This window comes from Hyperolius riggenbachi, chromosome 3, assembly GCF_040937935.1.
Source record: "Hyperolius riggenbachi isolate aHypRig1 chromosome 3, aHypRig1.pri, whole genome shotgun sequence".
NCBI lineage: Eukaryota > Metazoa > Chordata > Amphibia > Anura > Hyperoliidae > Hyperolius > Hyperolius riggenbachi.
Window position 1 is genome coordinate 303,006,694 of NC_090648.1, and position 18,439 is coordinate 303,025,132.

General features: G+C 44.5%; 1 protein-coding gene across 4 annotated transcripts in view; it reads left to right on the forward strand.

The window, feature by feature from the left end:
* The first annotated feature begins 6,834 nt into the window (after window positions 1-6,834).
* Window positions 6,835-18,439, forward strand: part of USP15 (ubiquitin specific peptidase 15) — a 121,133-nt gene continuing 109,528 nt past the window's right edge. For all 4 annotated transcript variants that reach the window (XM_068276613.1, XM_068276615.1, XM_068276614.1 and 1 more), the window contains exon 1: window positions 6,835-6,942. In XM_068276613.1, the coding sequence (XP_068132714.1) occupies window positions 6,854-6,942 (89 nt within the window). In that variant the 5' untranslated portion in view covers window positions 6,835-6,853. The remainder of the gene's footprint in view (window positions 6,943-18,439) is intronic.

Sequence of the window (18,439 nt, forward strand, 5' to 3'; positions counted from 1 at the left end):
GTAGTGTGTGACCTAGAGTAAAGGATACAAAGATAGTTTGGAGTACAGTGGCTGATGGAAGATGAGTGGCCTGCCATGCCTCACAAACGGGTTGTAAACTAAATTGTAAAGTCAAGACCACCCTCTCACAAATATAGCCACCTTATGCATGCGTTAGTTGCTATCATAAGGGTTTTTTGACCTTGGCCTACCTAAGGCCTAGCATTTAGAAAAGCCTTTTTCTAGACAGGAGCAGATGGAAGTTTCTCTTGGAATAAGTGCTGATATAAGACAGTTTCTTTCTTGTGTTGGTCTGAGAGAAATATTCCTGCTGCAGGCTAATTTATACACATGAGTGTACCCCCACATGCAGTATGCATAAGATTTTTGTTGGATTACATCAAGAAAGAGAAGTGCAGACAACTTTTCATGTTATGTCCATTATTTCATTGGAGGACTGTGACCAGAATTTTGCCCACTGATATGGTAGTTCTGTATAAGGCTAAATAAGTGACATTGATATGATTATCTTTTTTCATAAAATTAGATTGGCATCCCCCAGGATACTAATCCTTGGGGGACAGCACTAGCATAGTCTGTGTAGCCATTTTTCCTTTGGAAAATGTCTAAAAAGGAGGGAATTGTAAGGAAATTTAAGCATAAGTATATACACTGTCAGCAGCCATTTTGTCTCCCCTGCAGCCATCTTAAGAATCCATGTATAATATAGTGAGCTTTTAAGTTTAGCCAGAGTTTGAAGCTTCTATCTGTCATGCTACACTGCATTCTCACTTCTTCAATTCTGTTCTATCTTTGTCCATCTCTTCAACGTACAGGAAACTTTTATTGTGCCACTCTGACACCTGCAGAGATGTCATGGGTTATGCTGGGAAAGTCCTCTCGTGTATTATGTAAAGCATGTATTATGTAAATCGAGGACTGGAATTTCTATGTCTATTGAGTTTGCGCAGGATGTACAAATTACTGTATAAATATAATGATTCAAAGGCAATACAATCAATCTGTCTATCAGTCACAACCTGTGTGTGTGTCTCTTATTGTGGCTGACCAGATTCAAGGCCAGTACTGGTATAGATATCACAAAGTATTATCTCAGTATTATTTCTAGGTCATTCCTGAAGGTCCAGTGAGTCTGTAAAGTGACCACTTCCTTTCAGTAGACACCTCTCAACTGGCTTCTGAATTCTCCTTTACTGGCTGCTGTGCCTGGCTGGCCTGGCAATACTGTTTTTGACTGGATTGGGGATGATGTGTGGGCTGATAGACCTCAATAAGTGATTAATGAACATTTCATTAAATATTTCTCTGTTATTTTCCATATGTACGTTTAGGTAGTTGCCTTCTTTATACTTGTGCTCATATCTCTTTTTTCTTCCTATTCTGTAGGTATTTGGATTATTAATGTGGGATCGCACTTGCACGAACCAACTGGCTGGATATTGGTAAAAATTATTTTTTCGGGTCCTTAGCATGCAGTGCCTACCAGTGTCTCTAATGTATGTGAAGTCTTCAGTGAAGTGGAGTCGTACAATATATGGGGTTTAGAGGTTTCTTTACTGAAATGTTAGTGGCCCTCTTTATTTGTCCCCTGTTTTATTGTCCTTTTGCCTCATTGGGGCGGAATTTGTGTTTTTTGTTACATACCCTAGACCTGTCTAGATCTTTGGATTGTGAAAATCGACATGGCCCTCTTGGGACACAATTAAATTTTATTAGACTAATTTCACTATTTGTCTGCCCATTTCTAGTGGTCATAATGTGGGGTTTTCATATTTTGCGCTTCATCACAAAGGGTTACCTATTTCCGCTTTCACCCAGCCTGTCTTGCATGGCATTTCCACCTTCTGGTGGTTGGTTTAGTGGTTTCCGTACTTTGCGTTTTACCATAGACTGTAATCTAGGTTCGTATTCATTTAGCTGCATCTCTACGGCATTTCCGCCCTGCGTAGCCCTTAAGATATGTTTCTGCCTTACGTGACAGTCAGACTGGCGATTCCGTATTGGGGAGGAAGTTACCGCCCACTTGACTGTTTTCCAGCGGCGCAGCATTACGTCTGCGCATTCAGGAGCAAACTGGTGCGTTCCGGCGGCTTCATGCTGGAACGCATAGTTGGATAAAGATTATGCTGATTGGCTACGGGCCCGCGCAGGCGCACTAACGAGTGCAGGACGCCAAGTGCTAGTATTTAAACAGTGGTGAGCGCCATTATAGCTAGGGTGTCCAGCCTAGCAGCGTTTCTCCTCTACAACGCCGTGGAACAGTAAGTATTACTAAACTCCCTGGATATATTTAATCTCATGTAAAGCGAGATATGTGTTCTTGTCACAGCATTGCATAAGTTAATTCTGTGGACATCTACCCCATTTATTATGATACTATGGAAACTTCCTTTGCTAGTGGACTCGGGTCCCTATGCTGATATGTTTGGGCTGATGTCTGTAGTTGGAAGGGGACATTGGGGGCACTGTTTGTTGAGGTACCTGTGTTTTATTTTTAATAATTACATATACATTCATTTTTGTATTTTTACAGTTCCCTATGTGCATCTACTTGGTTTTGGATGCCTGTGAGTGTGTTCATTCTATTTTTCTGGCCTTCTTTGATCCCTTTTGTTATACAGGTTTGTGCGAGTGTATCCTACATTATATCTAGAAAATATGTGTAGTTGGTATAGGCTGTATTTAACTCTGCACCTTTCCAATGGACTTTTGGTGTTTTGCATGCTTCTAAAAAAAATTTTTTTTCTATATTCTATAGCCACTAGCAGTTATGCATGGACTGATATTCACTAGTCCTTGGTGCAGACCTGCTGTGAACTCCCCTTCTTTTTCGATCATTTGTGGGTTTGTGGTGTTTTGAATAATTCTAATCTTTTTTCACTAGAAGGGTGTGTGACCTTTAGTCATTGACAGTGATGCATTGACTGATATTTACTAGTCTTTGTTGCAGATCTGCCTTAGATTTTCCCTTTACATTCACGGCCTTCCTTTTCCCTATCCTTTGATATGGGCCTCATAATTATTGTATGGTTCGGTGTCTATTTTACTTCTTTTTCTGGTGTGCGGTTCCAGGACTCACTCTGGATCGGGTTGTTTGCACACCAGAAAGCACAATGGTGGAGCTTTTCTTCCCTGTCTATTGCTCTATTTCGAGCTTATTGTCTCTTGAGCTTTGTTTTTAATATTTGTTTTTTATTGTTTGCATTTTTTAGAAACTTGTATTGCGGCCTGATGAAGGGCAAGTTTATGATATAAGGAGCCCGAAACGAACATGTGTCGTTGCCTATAAGATACAAAAAAAATCTCCTTCAAAATTAAATCAAGCCAGAATACAATACTCACCTATTGGCTTCAATTATGTATGCCTTATGGCAATGATTTTTCCATATGAAGACCTATGACATGTGTGGAATTGAAAAAGCTTTTAAACATTTGCAGATTTTTTGATATTTTGTACCAATAAAGTTTTTTCTACAAAGTTTTCCTACAAAGTTTTTGCCAAACTGCACTTTATCTTCGCGTTTTTTCTAAAGTCCTTTATTATAAATTACCTGGGCTGAAAGGCCTGGCAGTGATGCTATGGCCTGGCTGGTGGTGATGCTGTGGCCGGGCTAGCGTTGATGCTGTGGCCGGGCTGGCGTTGATGCTGTGGATGGGCTGGCTGGCAGTGATGTTGTGGACTTTTTGACAGTGATTTTGGACTGGTTGGCTGGTGGTGATGCTGGGCTGGCTGGCCTAGATAGTTTAGGGAGTGACAGGTGCCCCCTAGTTTAGGTAGCGCCAGGAGCCTCCCAGTTTAGGTAGTGACAGGGCCCCCCAGTTTAGGTAGCGACAGGAGCCTCCCAGTTTAGGCAGGGCCGGATTTAGGCCAAGGCCACCTAGGCCATGGCCTAGGGCACCACAGAAGCAAGGGCACCAAAGCACCAGGCTAAACTGGTACAGCATTTGCAAGCTTGTAATCTGCTGCTAGCTGCCTGTGCAGCAGCCACCTTGCTCTCTGTGCACGTTTGCATTGTGGCCGGCAGATATCAGGCTACCTATACTAGAGGGAAGGGGGAGGAGTCATCTGGCTAACTATACTAGAGGGGAGGGGTCATCTCACTACCTATACTGAAGAAGGGCGGCTGATGACAGTGGCCTTGGGCGGTAAAGAGTACAAATCCGGCCCTGGTGCCCCCCAGTGCGGAGAGAGAAAAGGGAGCGTCTGGCAGAGGTGGAGAAGGGGGGGGGGAGTCCCCCCCTTCCCTCACCTTTGGGGCTCCCTCTCTCTTGCTCCCCCCATTAAAATGAAGTGATGCGGGAGGCAGCGGCGGGACACTTACGCTATTAACAGGCGCGAGTGAATCTCTGTATCTGTGCGCAGCTGCTCTGGTCTAGTCCAGACCAGCACAGCGGCTCACAGAGAGAAAGTCACTTGTGCGCCTGCTAATAGCGTAAGTGTCCAACCGCTGCCGCCCGCATTACTTCATTCTAAAGAGGGGAGCGAGAGAGAGAGAGGGAGCCCCAAAGGTAAGGGAAGGGGGGGAGACTTCCCCCCCTTCTCCACCGCTGTCCACACGCTCCCTTTTCTCTCTCCATTGCCACCCCAGGGTGGCACTTCAGGCTTCAGGTGGCTAGGGGGGGCAGCAGCTGGCCAGGGGAGTGTGCATGCCCCATTTTGCCAGATGTGCGGACGCCCATGCCAAAAAGGAAAAAAAATATATATGAAGACTGTGTGAAAAAATAAATTTGTAATTAGAAACATTTAAGTGTACCATGTGGAAGCTACACGTGTTATTTGGTCTACTGTGGTCTTTATTTGTACACAAAGTGTAATGTTTGTTTTAGAAAAAAAAATATTCTGTCAAGTACTGACAGAAACACACATTAAAAAAACAAACAAAATACATGACTATTTGCATTTCTGAAATCATAAGGTTTAAAAAGACTGTTTTATCCATTGATACAAGGACATAAAAATGTGACAACTACAGTATATATTTAGCAGGTAGGGAATAGTGGGCGCTAATTGGTAGCCTATAGCTGCTGGCGAATAAATTGGGGTCTCATGTTTGTACGTTTAACCTAATTAACATATTGGAAGATACAATGGCTTAGAAGAGAAAAAATGTAACATAAACATAATATTATATAGAACTAATGTGTACATAAAAAACCTAAATTAACAGTAGTGATATGAAATAATTTTACAGATCTAGCATTTATTTTGTACTCTAGATAGTAGATTTTACATTTCCGATTTGGTCTCGTATTGATGGGATGCAGCCAGGAGCGAGGAGGCATGGTCCTTGCCCTCAAAAATAATCAAACCAACAAGAATAACAACTCTTCCACCATGGCTATGGCTAGACTGTTCTTTACAACCAAAACAGCATTGCAGGTAGCACTCCCCTTATATATCCTGCCCATTACACTCATTCAATATTTTATTATGTTAATTTCCATTATTTAGAACAAGGGCTCTGTAAATGCAGCCAAAATATCCCTGAAAAAAAAAACACAAGCCTAAAAACGCTCCGCCCACCCAAGCGCCGGGAATTGCAAAAAAAGGCATCTAAAAACGACCAACGCGAACGGAACGCAATGTGAACTTTGCCTAAGGCGGAGTCCAAACTATAAGTGCTTTTGTGAGCGCTTGAGTTTGATTAGAGCTTGCTGCACGCTTTTTGAAAGATCGCTCCTATTTCCTTTCATTAAGATCGCTGTCAAAATCACGTAAAAATTGCCACGATTGCATATGCGAAAAACATACGCGATTGCAACGATTTTTACCGCAATTTTCATGAAAGTGAATAGGAGCAATTTTTTTTAACAAGCGCTCTGCAAGCGCTAATCAAACGCAAGCGCTCACAAAAGCGCTTATAGTGTGAACCAGGCCTAAGGGGCTAAAGAGACCGAAAAGCCCTCAGAGGCATAAAGAGATCATTTGCATATTCAGTAGTGATGCATTGTGGGAAACCACAGTTGCTCACTTTAAAGGACTTATGAGGCCAAAAACAACAAAAAATGAAGTGCCTGCATCATGCTTAAATGCACGGAGGACGCCATTCGCGCCCCCCGTGCACCTCCGCTGGGTCCCCGTAGTCCTGCGCAGCCGCGGCCATATTAGGAGAGCCCGACCCAGGCTGTGGGGTCGGGAGCGGCGGGGGGGAATTGCACTGCAGGGACCCGGCGGAACTGCGTGGGGTGGGGGAGGAGGGATTGGGGGGGGGGGGCGCGGATGGCGTCCTCCGTGCATTTAAACATGATGCAGGTACTTCACTTTTTTTGTTTTTGGCCTCCTAAGTCTGCATTATTACAAATACCTTCTGTTTTAAGAAAACAAATTATACTAAGCGTCTGCTTTAGCAACAGGTCGCACATCTATACAGCCCTGATATACTGCATTCTGTCCAGTGGCGTAGCTAAGGAGCTGTGGGCCCTGGTGCAGGTTTTACATGGGGCCCCCCCAAGAACTTTATACATAGCAATTGATACAGTGCACCAAAACTTGCCAAAGACAACCACAGTGTCAGAGGTGCAAGAAGTGGATTGGGAACAGTGTGTTAAGGAATACTACTATTCAAAGCATCTATAGAAGTGATTATTACCAGCACAGGACCAATAGAGAGCTAATACTGTGATAGAGGGTGGACCCTTCGGGGCCCCTCTGGCCCAAGGGCCCCGGTGCGGTCGCTACCTCTGCACCCCCTATTGCTACGCCCCTGATTCTGTCCCTCTCTTGTGCTCTGCTCCGTCCCTTGCGATTGGCTGCGGCGCTTCTCAGGCACTCTCAGCTGCTCACTCGTGTTCCCTTACATCCCAGGCGTGACGTCACTCCCAGGATGCAGCGCGCAGCTGTCAGTGCAGGAAGATGGCGGAGGGCGGAGTGGTGGATCTGGAGACTCAGAGAGCAGAAGTGTCAGCGCTGCTGAAGACCCCGCTGCGGAGAGGGGACACTTGGTCAGTGGAGTGCGGCCAGGAAGGGAGCGGGACGGGCGATTGGGTTCGGATGGGAGGCTGTATGGTGTCGCTTATGGGCTCAGGAAGGTGGCTGACACCGGGAAACATCCGTATCATGCCCGGTAGCGTTTAGCCGGGCATCGGAGTGACCTGCTCATTGCCACCCATTGTCACCCAGCCTATGTGTGTGGCCGGGGAGAGGCTGTGTCATTGGGGTCAGGCACAGCTGTCTCCGTGCGGGCCTGCAACATGGAGAGCTGTCACCCCTGCTGGCACCTGTCACCGGTGCCTCTGCTCATGCTGATCATTTCCAGGCATGCCCTGCACTCAGCTCCTCAGCCTGCTGTCCCTTCACTGCGTGCTCCGGCTCCTGGGGACAGCATTGCAATGCACTCACTAGTTTGGCCATTTCTTCCGAGTAAGCCAAAAAATAGGAGAATTCCTTATAGTACGTTATATATATTTTATAAGGGTGTCCAGCTCAAGCCCTTTTATGGACACTGTAGAAATCCCTGGGGCATGATGTTGCTAAGTTATCCCTTGCTTCATGTGCCCTGTGGTGTTCCTAATCTATGGCACTTGTCCCCACAGGCAGATGAGGATCTAGACTTTGCAAGGGAAATTTTGTATACTGGCAGGGTAAGTTCAGTTGAAACATGCAGTTTAGTTGCTTATCAGCTGTTGACAGACCTCTGCTTGTTGTAATATTGCTACCCTATGGGACCACCCACACAGGTCAGTAGGTACTGAACACTAATAAATTATGTAGTTAAAAGCAATGTCTGGCACACAGTTGCCAGCTGCTTAATATTACTGGTTTTGGTATGGTACTGTATTCTGTACCACTGCCACCTCCAAATGCCCATGCACACACTGAAGATCTGACAAAGTGAATAATTAGCTGGTGTTCTGAACTACAGTATAACATAACATGCTGAGGCATTTCTCTTAAATAAACGAACAAAAAACTGCTTTTTGTATAATACTGTAATGTTGAATGACACTGCCTTGAAGGACAACTGAACTGAGAGGGATATGTAGGATGCCTTGTTTCCTTTTAAACAATACCAGTTGCCTGGCATCCTGCTGGTCCTTCATGGAATAGTAGTGACTGGATCACCCAACTGAAACAAGCATGCAGTTAAAGTAAAAATGAAATTTGGACTTACCTGGAGCTTCCTCCAGCCCTCTCCTCCCCCCCCCCCCCGTAACCCATGAGGGCTCCCTGGCAGCGTCCTGGTTCCAGCTCTGGTAATCCGGGAACTTCGGCTGAAGTTTCCTGTGTGTGCGCAAGCTGTGCGTCATCACGCTGTGTAAGTCCTGCACGGTTCAGTCTTGGGGTGCCGATTACTGGAGCTGGGACCAGGACCATGGAAAGGACCAGGAGGATGCGGGGGACCTCACGGGCTATGGGGAGGCTGGTGTCCAAATTTCATTTTTATTCAGAGCTCATGATCCCGTTAAGTCAAACATCTGATCTGTATGCTTGATCAGTACGGCTAAAAGTATTAGAGGAAGAGGATCAGAAGGACAGCCAGGCAATCTGCATTGTTTAACCCTCCTGGCGGTCTATTAAAAACCGCCAGGGGGCAGCGCAGCCGGTTTTTTTATTTTTTTTAAATCATGTAGCGAGCCTAGGGCTCGCTACATGATAGCCGCTGCTCAGCGGCATCCCCCCAGCCCCGCCGATCGCCTCCGGCGATAGGCGATCAGGAAATCCCGTTCAAAGAACGTGATTTCCTGGAGGGCTTCCCCCGTCGCCATGGCGACGGGGCGGGATGACGTCCAAGGGAGTCCCGATCCACCCCTTGCCGCTGCCTGGCGCTGATAGGCCAGGCAGCGCAGGGGTCTAGGGGGGGGAGGCTGTGTTGCGACGCGGATAGCGGCGATCGAGCGCGGGGTCGGCGGCGATCGAAGTGCTGACGCAGCTAGCAAAGTGCTAGCTGCGTTCAGCAAAAAATTACTCAAATCGGCCCAGCAGGGCCTGAGAAAACCACCTGCGCGGCTTACCCCGAACTACATTAGGGGTTACCGCCAGGAAGGTTAAAAGAAAATACATATAGCAGCCTCCATATTTTTCAGGTGTCCTTTAAGGCACCCAGAATGTAAACTTTGGTGTTTTTTTTCCAGTCAGACATTCTCAGAAAAGAGACAGAGCAATAAAAACCTGTAAAAGGTTGTATACCTTCCTGATCTACAAAACATTTACTATTTGTTATTTTATGTTGCTAGAGAGATTTGCCTGAGCTTTCTGCTGTGGCCATGGCACCTGACTGTTAATGTAGGAAGTAAAGGGAAATGCCAGCCGGGACAACAGTGGCTATAAAAATTAGTAAATCAATAAAACTTCTTTATCCAAAGCAAAAAATTGTTTTGCCTGGAGTTCAGCTTTTAAGTCCACCCACAATTTATAGTTTAAGGCTTATTGTGAATATTCTTATGAGGATTTGATTGATGAAGTATTAGGATAGATTTACATTGGATGCAATGTGGCAGCACATCAGTTGCCTGGCACATTCTGTGCCCATCTTAATTTTATTATTGATTTTATAAAGCACCAACATATCCCATGGTGCTGTACAAGTAAGAAACAAACATGGGGTACAAAATACAGACAGTGGTATACAATGGCAATGCATCCACTGTTTTCTGAAAATGCAGGCAGCTGCAGTAACAGATGCTTTGTCATTACATTACATTGCCACCACATCTGAGCGGCAACTGATGCTGCACAAACTAGCCATGCTTGTTTAAGGGGTAAAAGTGCCCTACGTCGTACTCTCCTTGGGAGGGAGAAACCTGTGGATCATGGAGAGGCTTCCCCTGTTGTCCTCCATTGGCCTGTTTAGGCCATTGGCATAGAGCTGCAATCTCCCGAAAAGCCCCTGTTGACAGCTCTTGCATGCATGCTAGATCAGACCTACTCAGGTGGAAAAAGCCAAGCCTAATGGGGTCTGTACTCCTGCACAGGGTTTTGGTTTTTTTCAACAGCATTTCCTAAACAGCAGTTACAAAGTCTGACTGACAAAATAGTGTGCAAGTGAGTTGGCAGGCTGGCTGGTATCTTACTATTTTGGCAGTTAAACTGCTGTTCAGGAAATGCTGTTGAAAGCAAAGAAAACCCTGAGAATCCCCCATGAGGAGATGGACTGGCCTAAAACCTGTCGGTTCTGTCAAATTTTAACTGCCTACTTTTTTTCGCAATAGTGGTCCTTTTTAAGCATATTTGTTGCTAGATGGAAAAATAAAAGTTACATACTTGCCTCAGTAGAGGGAAGGCTCTGTATAGTGCAGAGACATTCCTACTCCCCTCTATTCCTGGACAGGCAACCTTCTTTTTTTATAATTAACATTAATGTTAAATATTGCTTCTAGTTGTGTCCTCTCCATGTACGAGCACAGTTGCACTGCACAGGCACAAAATATGCAGTAGCACAGTACCTCTCCTGGATGGATTTTTTTTTTCTTCTCCATCCATGAGCAGCTCTGTGCAGGCGCAAACCCTACCGGCGCACGGGCGATGTGGTTTTTCTCATACACGAAGAGGAGCAGGGCCACGAAGAAGATAGGTGTCCTGGCCATATCAGCAATCAGCAGAGGGGTTATGGATGCTCCAGATGCTTCCCTCAAGGTGCATTTAACTACTTTTTTTTTTTTTTCACGCTACAGGTATACTTTAACCACTTCAGGACCACAGTGCTAACTCCCCCCCCCCCCCCCCAAAGACCAGGCCATTTTTGTGGAAATTGGCCACTGCAGCTTTAAGGCCAAGCTGCAGGGCCGAACAACACAGCACATAAGTGATTTCCCCCCCCCCTTTTCTCCCCACCAACAGAGTTCTCTGTTGGTGGGGTCTGATCGCTCCCTAGTGTTAATTTTTTTTTTGTTAAATATTTGACTCTTTATTTTATTTTTTTGTACTATTTTTTTTTTCTTAAACCCCTCCCTCCCCCCAGCTAGCCAATCCTGGCGATCAGCTGTAATAGGTTTCTGTTTATGAGAGCTAATCGCTCTCTAGTGTCCCAAGGGGACAGCCTGCGATCTGCAGCAGTGCTGTACACAGTTATTAGACGCCGCTGGGAGACTACCAAGCAGGAGATGCGCGTGATCTTTTGCACTAGCTGGCCCCAGGATTTGACGCCAATTGGCGTTAGGCGGTCCTGGGGCTGCCGCCGCAGTCACGCCCATTGGCGTGACACGGTCTTCAGGTATTTAAAGTGAACCCGAGGTGAGTGATATGGAGGCTGCCATATTTATTTCCTTTTAAACAATACTAGTTGCCTGGCAATCCTGCTGATCTATTTGGCTGCAGTAGTGAACTGAATTACACCAGAAACGAGCATGCAGCTAAACTTGTCAGTTCTGACAATATTGTCAGAAACCCCAGACTTGCTGCATGCTTGTTCAGGGTCTATGGTTGAAATTATTAGACGCAGAGGACCAGCAGGGCAGCCAGGAAACTTGTGCTGCTTAAAAGGAAATAAATATGGCAGCCTCCATATTATTCTCACCTCGGGGTCCCTTTAAAAAAACCACTTAACTCCTATTATTTTCATTAAAAATATGGTATTAGATGTAAGGAGTGTAGAGAGCTGGCCTTACAAGTAGTAAGAGCAGGGGAGTACTTATAAAGCAGTGAATACTGTTATACACGTGTTTGATGGTATTTGGCAAAGGTGGCTGTTCAGAGCCGCCTCTGCCGAGAGTCTAGCGTACAGCGACCCCTAAAGCAAGGGATATGGAGGCAGTCATATGTATTTCCCTTTAAACAACACAAGGTGTCGGGTGGTCCTGCTGATCATTCTGGCATCAGTAGTGTTTTAATCACTCACATATGCACTCATGCACCTAGTCTTGTCAGATGTCTGTCATAAACATCTGATCTGCTACATGCTTGTTGTGGGCCTGTGGGTAAAAGTATTAGAGGCAGTGAATCAGAACGGCTGCTAGGCAACTGGTATTGTTTGAAAGTGAGAGGAATATGGAGGCATTCGTGTTTACTTGATTGTAGATTCTACACAGAAAAATGATGACCTGTTTCACTTTTTATTACTATATTGTTATGAGGGGTGTTTACAGAAGTTCTGTAACCTCTAATTTAGTAACCTCACCTAGTATATTCCATACTGCAGATAAACTCTGATATAAAGCCCTGATTTTTTTTTTTTTTTTTTAAACTGAACATCATTTGAGACTGGCAATAGTGGTGACCTGGATCTCAACCTCAAAATTACTTTTAGCTATGTAATGAAATACCTCCCCCCCCTCTCCCACCCTTTTAAATGTTTACCATGTCATGTAATTGTTTGTCCACAACATTTGATTCAAATATATTGATGCAACTCCGGCACCTGAGTTTATAAAACCACCGACTCTGACTCCAGGTACCCAAATATTTCTCTGACTCCGACTCCACAGCCCTGCAAGACACATCAGTGGGACTGCCAGGCAACTGGTATTGTTTAAAAGGAAATTATTATGATGGCCTTCATTTCCCTCTCCATTCAGGTGTTCTTTAAATAAGGGTCATATCACATGCCAAAGATCTCTTGCAGCTTTAGGCTCTCCTTCACAGCTAGCAATAGGTTGAGTAGAATCCAGGGCTGTGGAGTCGGGACAAAAATCTTCCGACTCCTCATTTTATGAAACCACGACTCAGACTCCAATTCCGGGTACCTAAAATGACTCTGACTCCTCGACTCCGACTCCTTAGTCTAATACTTAACAGGGCTGTGGATTTTGTACAAAAATCATCTGACCTCCGACTCCTCAGTTTATGAAATCTCCGACTCCAACTCCGACTCTGGGTGCCGAAAATTACTCCGACTCTACAGCCCTGGTAGAATCTACCACCAATTGTCCTGACTGTAAATGCATTTAAATAATAAAGGCACTCCATTTTTTTTTTTTTTTTGTTTTGTTTAGGCAATCTGAAGTGGGGCTTGTGGGTGATGCCCTTTACCTCCCCTCTGAAAAAAATGTCAGTCACCTGACTGTCATGCTCCTCTTTTGGATCCAGTAATGTGTGAGCAACACATCTGGGAGTATGTAAACTGTGGCGTTAGAATAGATGACTTGCATACTTGTTCAGGGTTAGCAGTTCAGAAAGCATTAAGTATAGGATCTCGCATCCGTCCCTTTCTCACTCAAGACACAACTAAAATGTTAATACATGCTCTCATCATTTCTCGTCTGGACTACTGCAACGTACTACTTTGTGGACTACCGTCTAACAAACTGGCCCCGCTCCAGTCAGTACTGAACTCAGCTGCTCGTCTCATTCTTCTTTCTTCTCGATCTTCCTCTGCCGACCCACTTTGTCAAGCTCTTCACTGGCTGCAAATTAACCAGAGGATTCAGTTCAAACTCCTAACCCTAACCTACAAAGCTCTCCACAATCTCTCTCCCCTGTACATATCCTCACTAATCTCCAGATACAAACCTAATCGCAATCTCAGATCGGCACATGATCTTCTGTTGCCCTCCTCTAGAATCAACTCCTCACATTCACGTTTACAAGACTTCGCACGCGCTTCACCCCTCCTCTGGAATGCCCTCCCACAACACATCCGTCACTCGCCAACCTTTGTTACCTTTAAACGCTCTCTAAAAACACACTTGTTCCGACAAGCATATGCTCTACCTTAGGCCACTTCCCTTTGTACTAAGACCAAATTGCACTCCTACTAGGTATCCTAAAACACAAAGCCTCTATATATTTGCTGCATACTACCCCTCCTCCTGCCCCCCCCCCCCCCCATTCCCTTTAGATTGTAAGCTCACAAGGGCAGGGCTCTCTCCCCCTTTTGTGTCTTGGTAACCATTATACATTTTATTCATCATGTTCATTTTATCACTGTCATTACCAATTCTATAATTTGTATTTTGTATCATTCTTTGTATTTTGTCACTAATTATGTATCTTGTATATTGGTGTACACCATTGTCTGTATTATTATGTACCCCATGTTTGTTTCTTACTTTGTATAGCGCCACGGAATATGTTGGCGCTTTATAAATCAATAATAATAATAATAATAATAGGATATCAGCACAGTAGCCAGGCAAGTAGAATTTTTAAAAGCAAGATGGAAATGGCACTTGCGGTATATGTCTCACTGCAGATACTTTTGTTTATTTTTAACATCTAAGGTTTTATACTAAGTTTCTCAAGTGGGCTGTTTTTAGTGAGCTAGCATGCTGGTCCTGTCAAGTGCTGAGTAGATATGTTCTTATCAGTACTTCTGAACAACTGTTGCCATATATAAACTAAACCTAGTGTTTGAAGCATGCATTTATTCTCTAGGGCCAAATGTGACTGTATGGTTTATGCTGGCCTACCAAAGCAAAGGTGCAATGAGCACTGTATATGTAAAGATTTGCAGTGTATATAAATCATGACTTAACTATTCTTGGTTTAGTAATCCCTAATTATGTTACTAAGGACTTCAAGTTCACAAGGTCAAATGCTAGCATGCACCACAATCAAATCCACATATTTTTCCTGTATTGACTATATAAATGCACAAATTGAGTTTATGTATATCTTTGGAGAGTGATGCATACAACTGCATGCTTACAAAGTTCAATGATAAAACTATAAACAGAATTATGAGTTCTAAGTGCTTGAGACATTTTTATTTTGTATAAAATGTAAAAAAGTTTGTGATTGTAGGTAATAGATGTAGAGGCAGAGGGGGTTCTCAATCTATTCTAGGGTCGTATTCCAGGAAGATAAGAACTGCATAAGCTTAGGGCTCTTTCAGGCTTTGTTCCTACTACATACGAGTAGATTCAATTTTGTGAGCATATACTCTTTGGTGAAAAAGACAGTCATTTTAAAATGAACATCGTGATACTCTGGTTTCACTAGTACAGGGCTGTCAAACTCAAATATGAAGTGGGCCGAAATTGAACATTGAGACCAAGTCGCGGGCTAACCTCGATGTCTAGCAGCCACCTCCCTCCCTTATAAAGTTTTCTCTTGTCTAAAGGCCCCCTCCCCTATACAGTTCCCTGGTGTCTAGTCCCCACCCCCATATAGTCTTCTGGTGTCTAACGGCCCTCCTCCCACCCCTAAACAGTTCCCTGGTGTCTAGTGCTTTCCCCCTCCTCTCCTATATGGCTTCCCTGGTGATTTAGGGCTTCACTTCCAATATAGCTTCCCTGGTGGTCTAGATGCAAAGTGGGGAGACCACTTGAGCAGGGGCATAGCAATAGCAACTGCTATAGGGCCCTGAAACAGAGGGGGCCCAAGTGGTAATTGATGTGTTCACTATTTTCCTGTGTATCTCCACCCTCTGACTTTATCTCTGTGCCTATAGACTGTTTGCAGTGTACATTGCATAGGAATGTACATTGCCCAGTAAACTCATATCCCTTAGGGTAAGAGCAGGTGGCATTGCTCAACACTGCCTAGGTCTTATGGCCCCATCAAAATTCTGTTATAGGGCCCTATATTCTCTAGCTATGCCTCTGCAATTGGGGGCTAAATGTAATGTCTCTTCAGGCCAGATTTGGCCCACAGTCCAGAGTTTTACATGTATGCACTAGTAGTAGGCCTGAATGATAAATTGTTTTTTTTACCAAATCACAATCACGGAAACGACAATTCCTTGATCCATAAAGTGGCGGTTTCTCCACGATATCCTGGCACCCTCCCCTGTGCAGCAGTAGCAGGTCCAGCAGCCATTCTCCTGCTGTGCACAGCTCGCCATTCCATGCACAAGTAGCGGTGGCTAGCTGCGGCTCAGCGGGTCCCGAGGCTCAGTCACTCTCTCCCTCCTTCCACCTCCTACGTCATCAGCTGGGCAGGCTGCAGACTCTGCAGGCCTGTCAGTCAAGTTTGGCCGGTAGGCATAGGATTTTTCTCACCTCTGCCCCCGCCTCCTTTGCACAGAGGAATGAGGATGGATGAGGCACACGTCTCTGTCTCAGCGTGATCTATTCTGCAAAGCAGCATTCTTCATCTTCAAAGCTGTTGTGTGCTGGGCAGTGCAAAGTAGCTGAGCGTTATTAGCCAAATGTGTGCTTTATAACTGGCTGAAGGTTGACTGACAGACCTGCCCTGCTGACTCTGAGAGCTAAGTTGCTGGTGTCTGCTCACACAAACTGATCCTTGTGTCCAGGCCCGAGCTGGCCAGCTGATGAATTTTTAGTGCTAAAGCTTGTTTTGAAGAAAATTATGAATTTTTGACAGAAATCGTGCAATTCAATCTTTACCTAAAATCATTCAGCCCTAACTAGTAGGATATGATTTGTCAAAGCGGGGAATTTGGGTGCTGACGCCAAGCTGGTAAAATGTATAATTTTGTCAGTGAAGGTGCATTTTAGCAGCAGCGATAGGGAAGGGGAAGGAGGTTAGTGTTAGAAGTGGGGAATGGTGAGTTAGTGTGAGGAAAGGATTAGGTAAAGTAATAGTAGAATATTGGTAATTTTACCGATACTGTATCGGTATTAGCCCATATTAGCCCAATAGTAAGAATATTGGTAACTTTACAGATATTCTTCTGGTGGCTTCACCCGGCACCCAAATTTGCCACAGTGAGATTGTGAAGACTATCTTGTTCAGCAATACAGAAGATGTAGGCATTACAGTATATAAGTTAATAATCACATGCTTTTTTTTTTTTTTTTTTTTTTCCAAACTCAATAAACTTCAGGGGTCGTCCACATCATGACGCGCAAATGGCCGTGCGATCAGAACGCAACGCGTACGATCACACGCCCGCTGTGCTGCTGATCCTATTTATTATAGTGAATGGGTCAGCACTGCGCTTGTGGACAGAACGCATGCAGCAGTAAGCAAGCACATCATAGCTCATCACACTGCCTGTGATGTGAACAGCAGAAGGGCTGTCCATGCCCTTCTGCCGTTCTTGTGTGTCGCACATCATACGCGCTTCCATGAAGTGAACGAGGCCTTTAAAAGTGATTATTGTGTAGCGCCATCATCTTCTGTGGTGCTGTATGGAGTAAACAAAAACCTGGATACACAAAAATACAAACATTGGTTCATAATACAGAAATGGTTTACAATATAATAAGTTATAGTGACAATTGTGGTGATTGACAAAAAATGCACATCAACTAACAATGCACAAGGGAGAGAAAGTATGTGCTTACAGTCTAAACCAGGCTTTCTCAACCAGGGTTCCTTCAGTATTCTGCAGGGGTTCCCTGCATTTTCCCCTGTCGGGGGGGGGGGGGGGGCACTGTAAAAATTAGGGGCACTACATTAGGGGTCATAATAATGGGTACCCCTGCACTTGAATAAGGAGATAGTACAATGAGTGGCACTGTAATAGGTGTTTGTGAAATAAACATCATCACCTCCTTTTAAAGACTATGCCTCCTGCAAAATAAATGCAGGGGTTCCTCTGGATCAGAAAATTGTTTGCAGGGGTTCCTTGAGATCCTAAAATTATTTGCAAAGTTCCTCCAGGGTATAAAGGTTGAGAAAGGCTGGTCTAAACAATTCTATATTAACTAATGCTATATCATCTTATTGCAGCACCACTGCTTACTGTCACAGCTTAGCCTCAGGGGTACCAAAATGTAACTGAATCTTCTTGTTTGAAAGTCCACCCTGCCCTGTTCCCAGGGCTGTGGAGTCCGTACAAAAGTCACTTGATTTCTCAGTTTATGAAACCTCCAACTCTAGTTATTCAAAACTTGCTCCGACTCCACAGCCCTGCCTATTCCTTCTTATGTTGTACTCCCACATTTATACTTATTACACTCCTTGGCTGTAATAAATATATACTGTATACACACAAGCAAGAGAGAATCTCTGCACAGTGTAGAGCCCAGACAGACGTGTGGAGTGGCAGTGACAGTCTAGATAGTCAGATATTCAGTCGAGACCTGCTTGTGACAGAATGCAGAGATGGTAAGGATCTGAACCACTGTGCAAACAGTACTTTAAAGTATGGTAAAAATCTTTGCTGGTAATTTTTTGCTATTATACTTTTTTTGATGTCTGTATGGGCACCTTTTTTATTCAAATGCTTTACATCCATTTTTCCCATTAGTTTCCCTGTAGATTTAAACACTCTAATCGGATGGAAATTGATTCCTTTAAGTGTTGATTGAATAGGTTGGGAAAGCTTGGTTGTTTTGAGGCAGGGTAGAAACAATGGTAAATCGATGGCCCATAACGGTGCACTGCATCGAAGTGTTCAGGGCTGCAGTTTGATCAATGTTCACTATTCTTCAGAATCTATTCCTTTCAGGAAGGAATCGATCATTTTGGAACACTTGGTGGAAATGTATGTGTCCATATGGCCAGCTTAAAGTGACCCGGAGATGACAGATGCACAGTATTTTTTTTTTTTTTTTAACTTACCCAGGGCTTCCTCCAGCCCTATAAGCACGGATGCGTACTGCAATCTGCCATTTAGCGGTAATCATCTGCGTTATCTGGCTCAGTCAGCTCCAGTCTGTCACCCAGGGTCTTCTGCACTTGAGTGGGCCTCCTGCACATGCACATGCACAG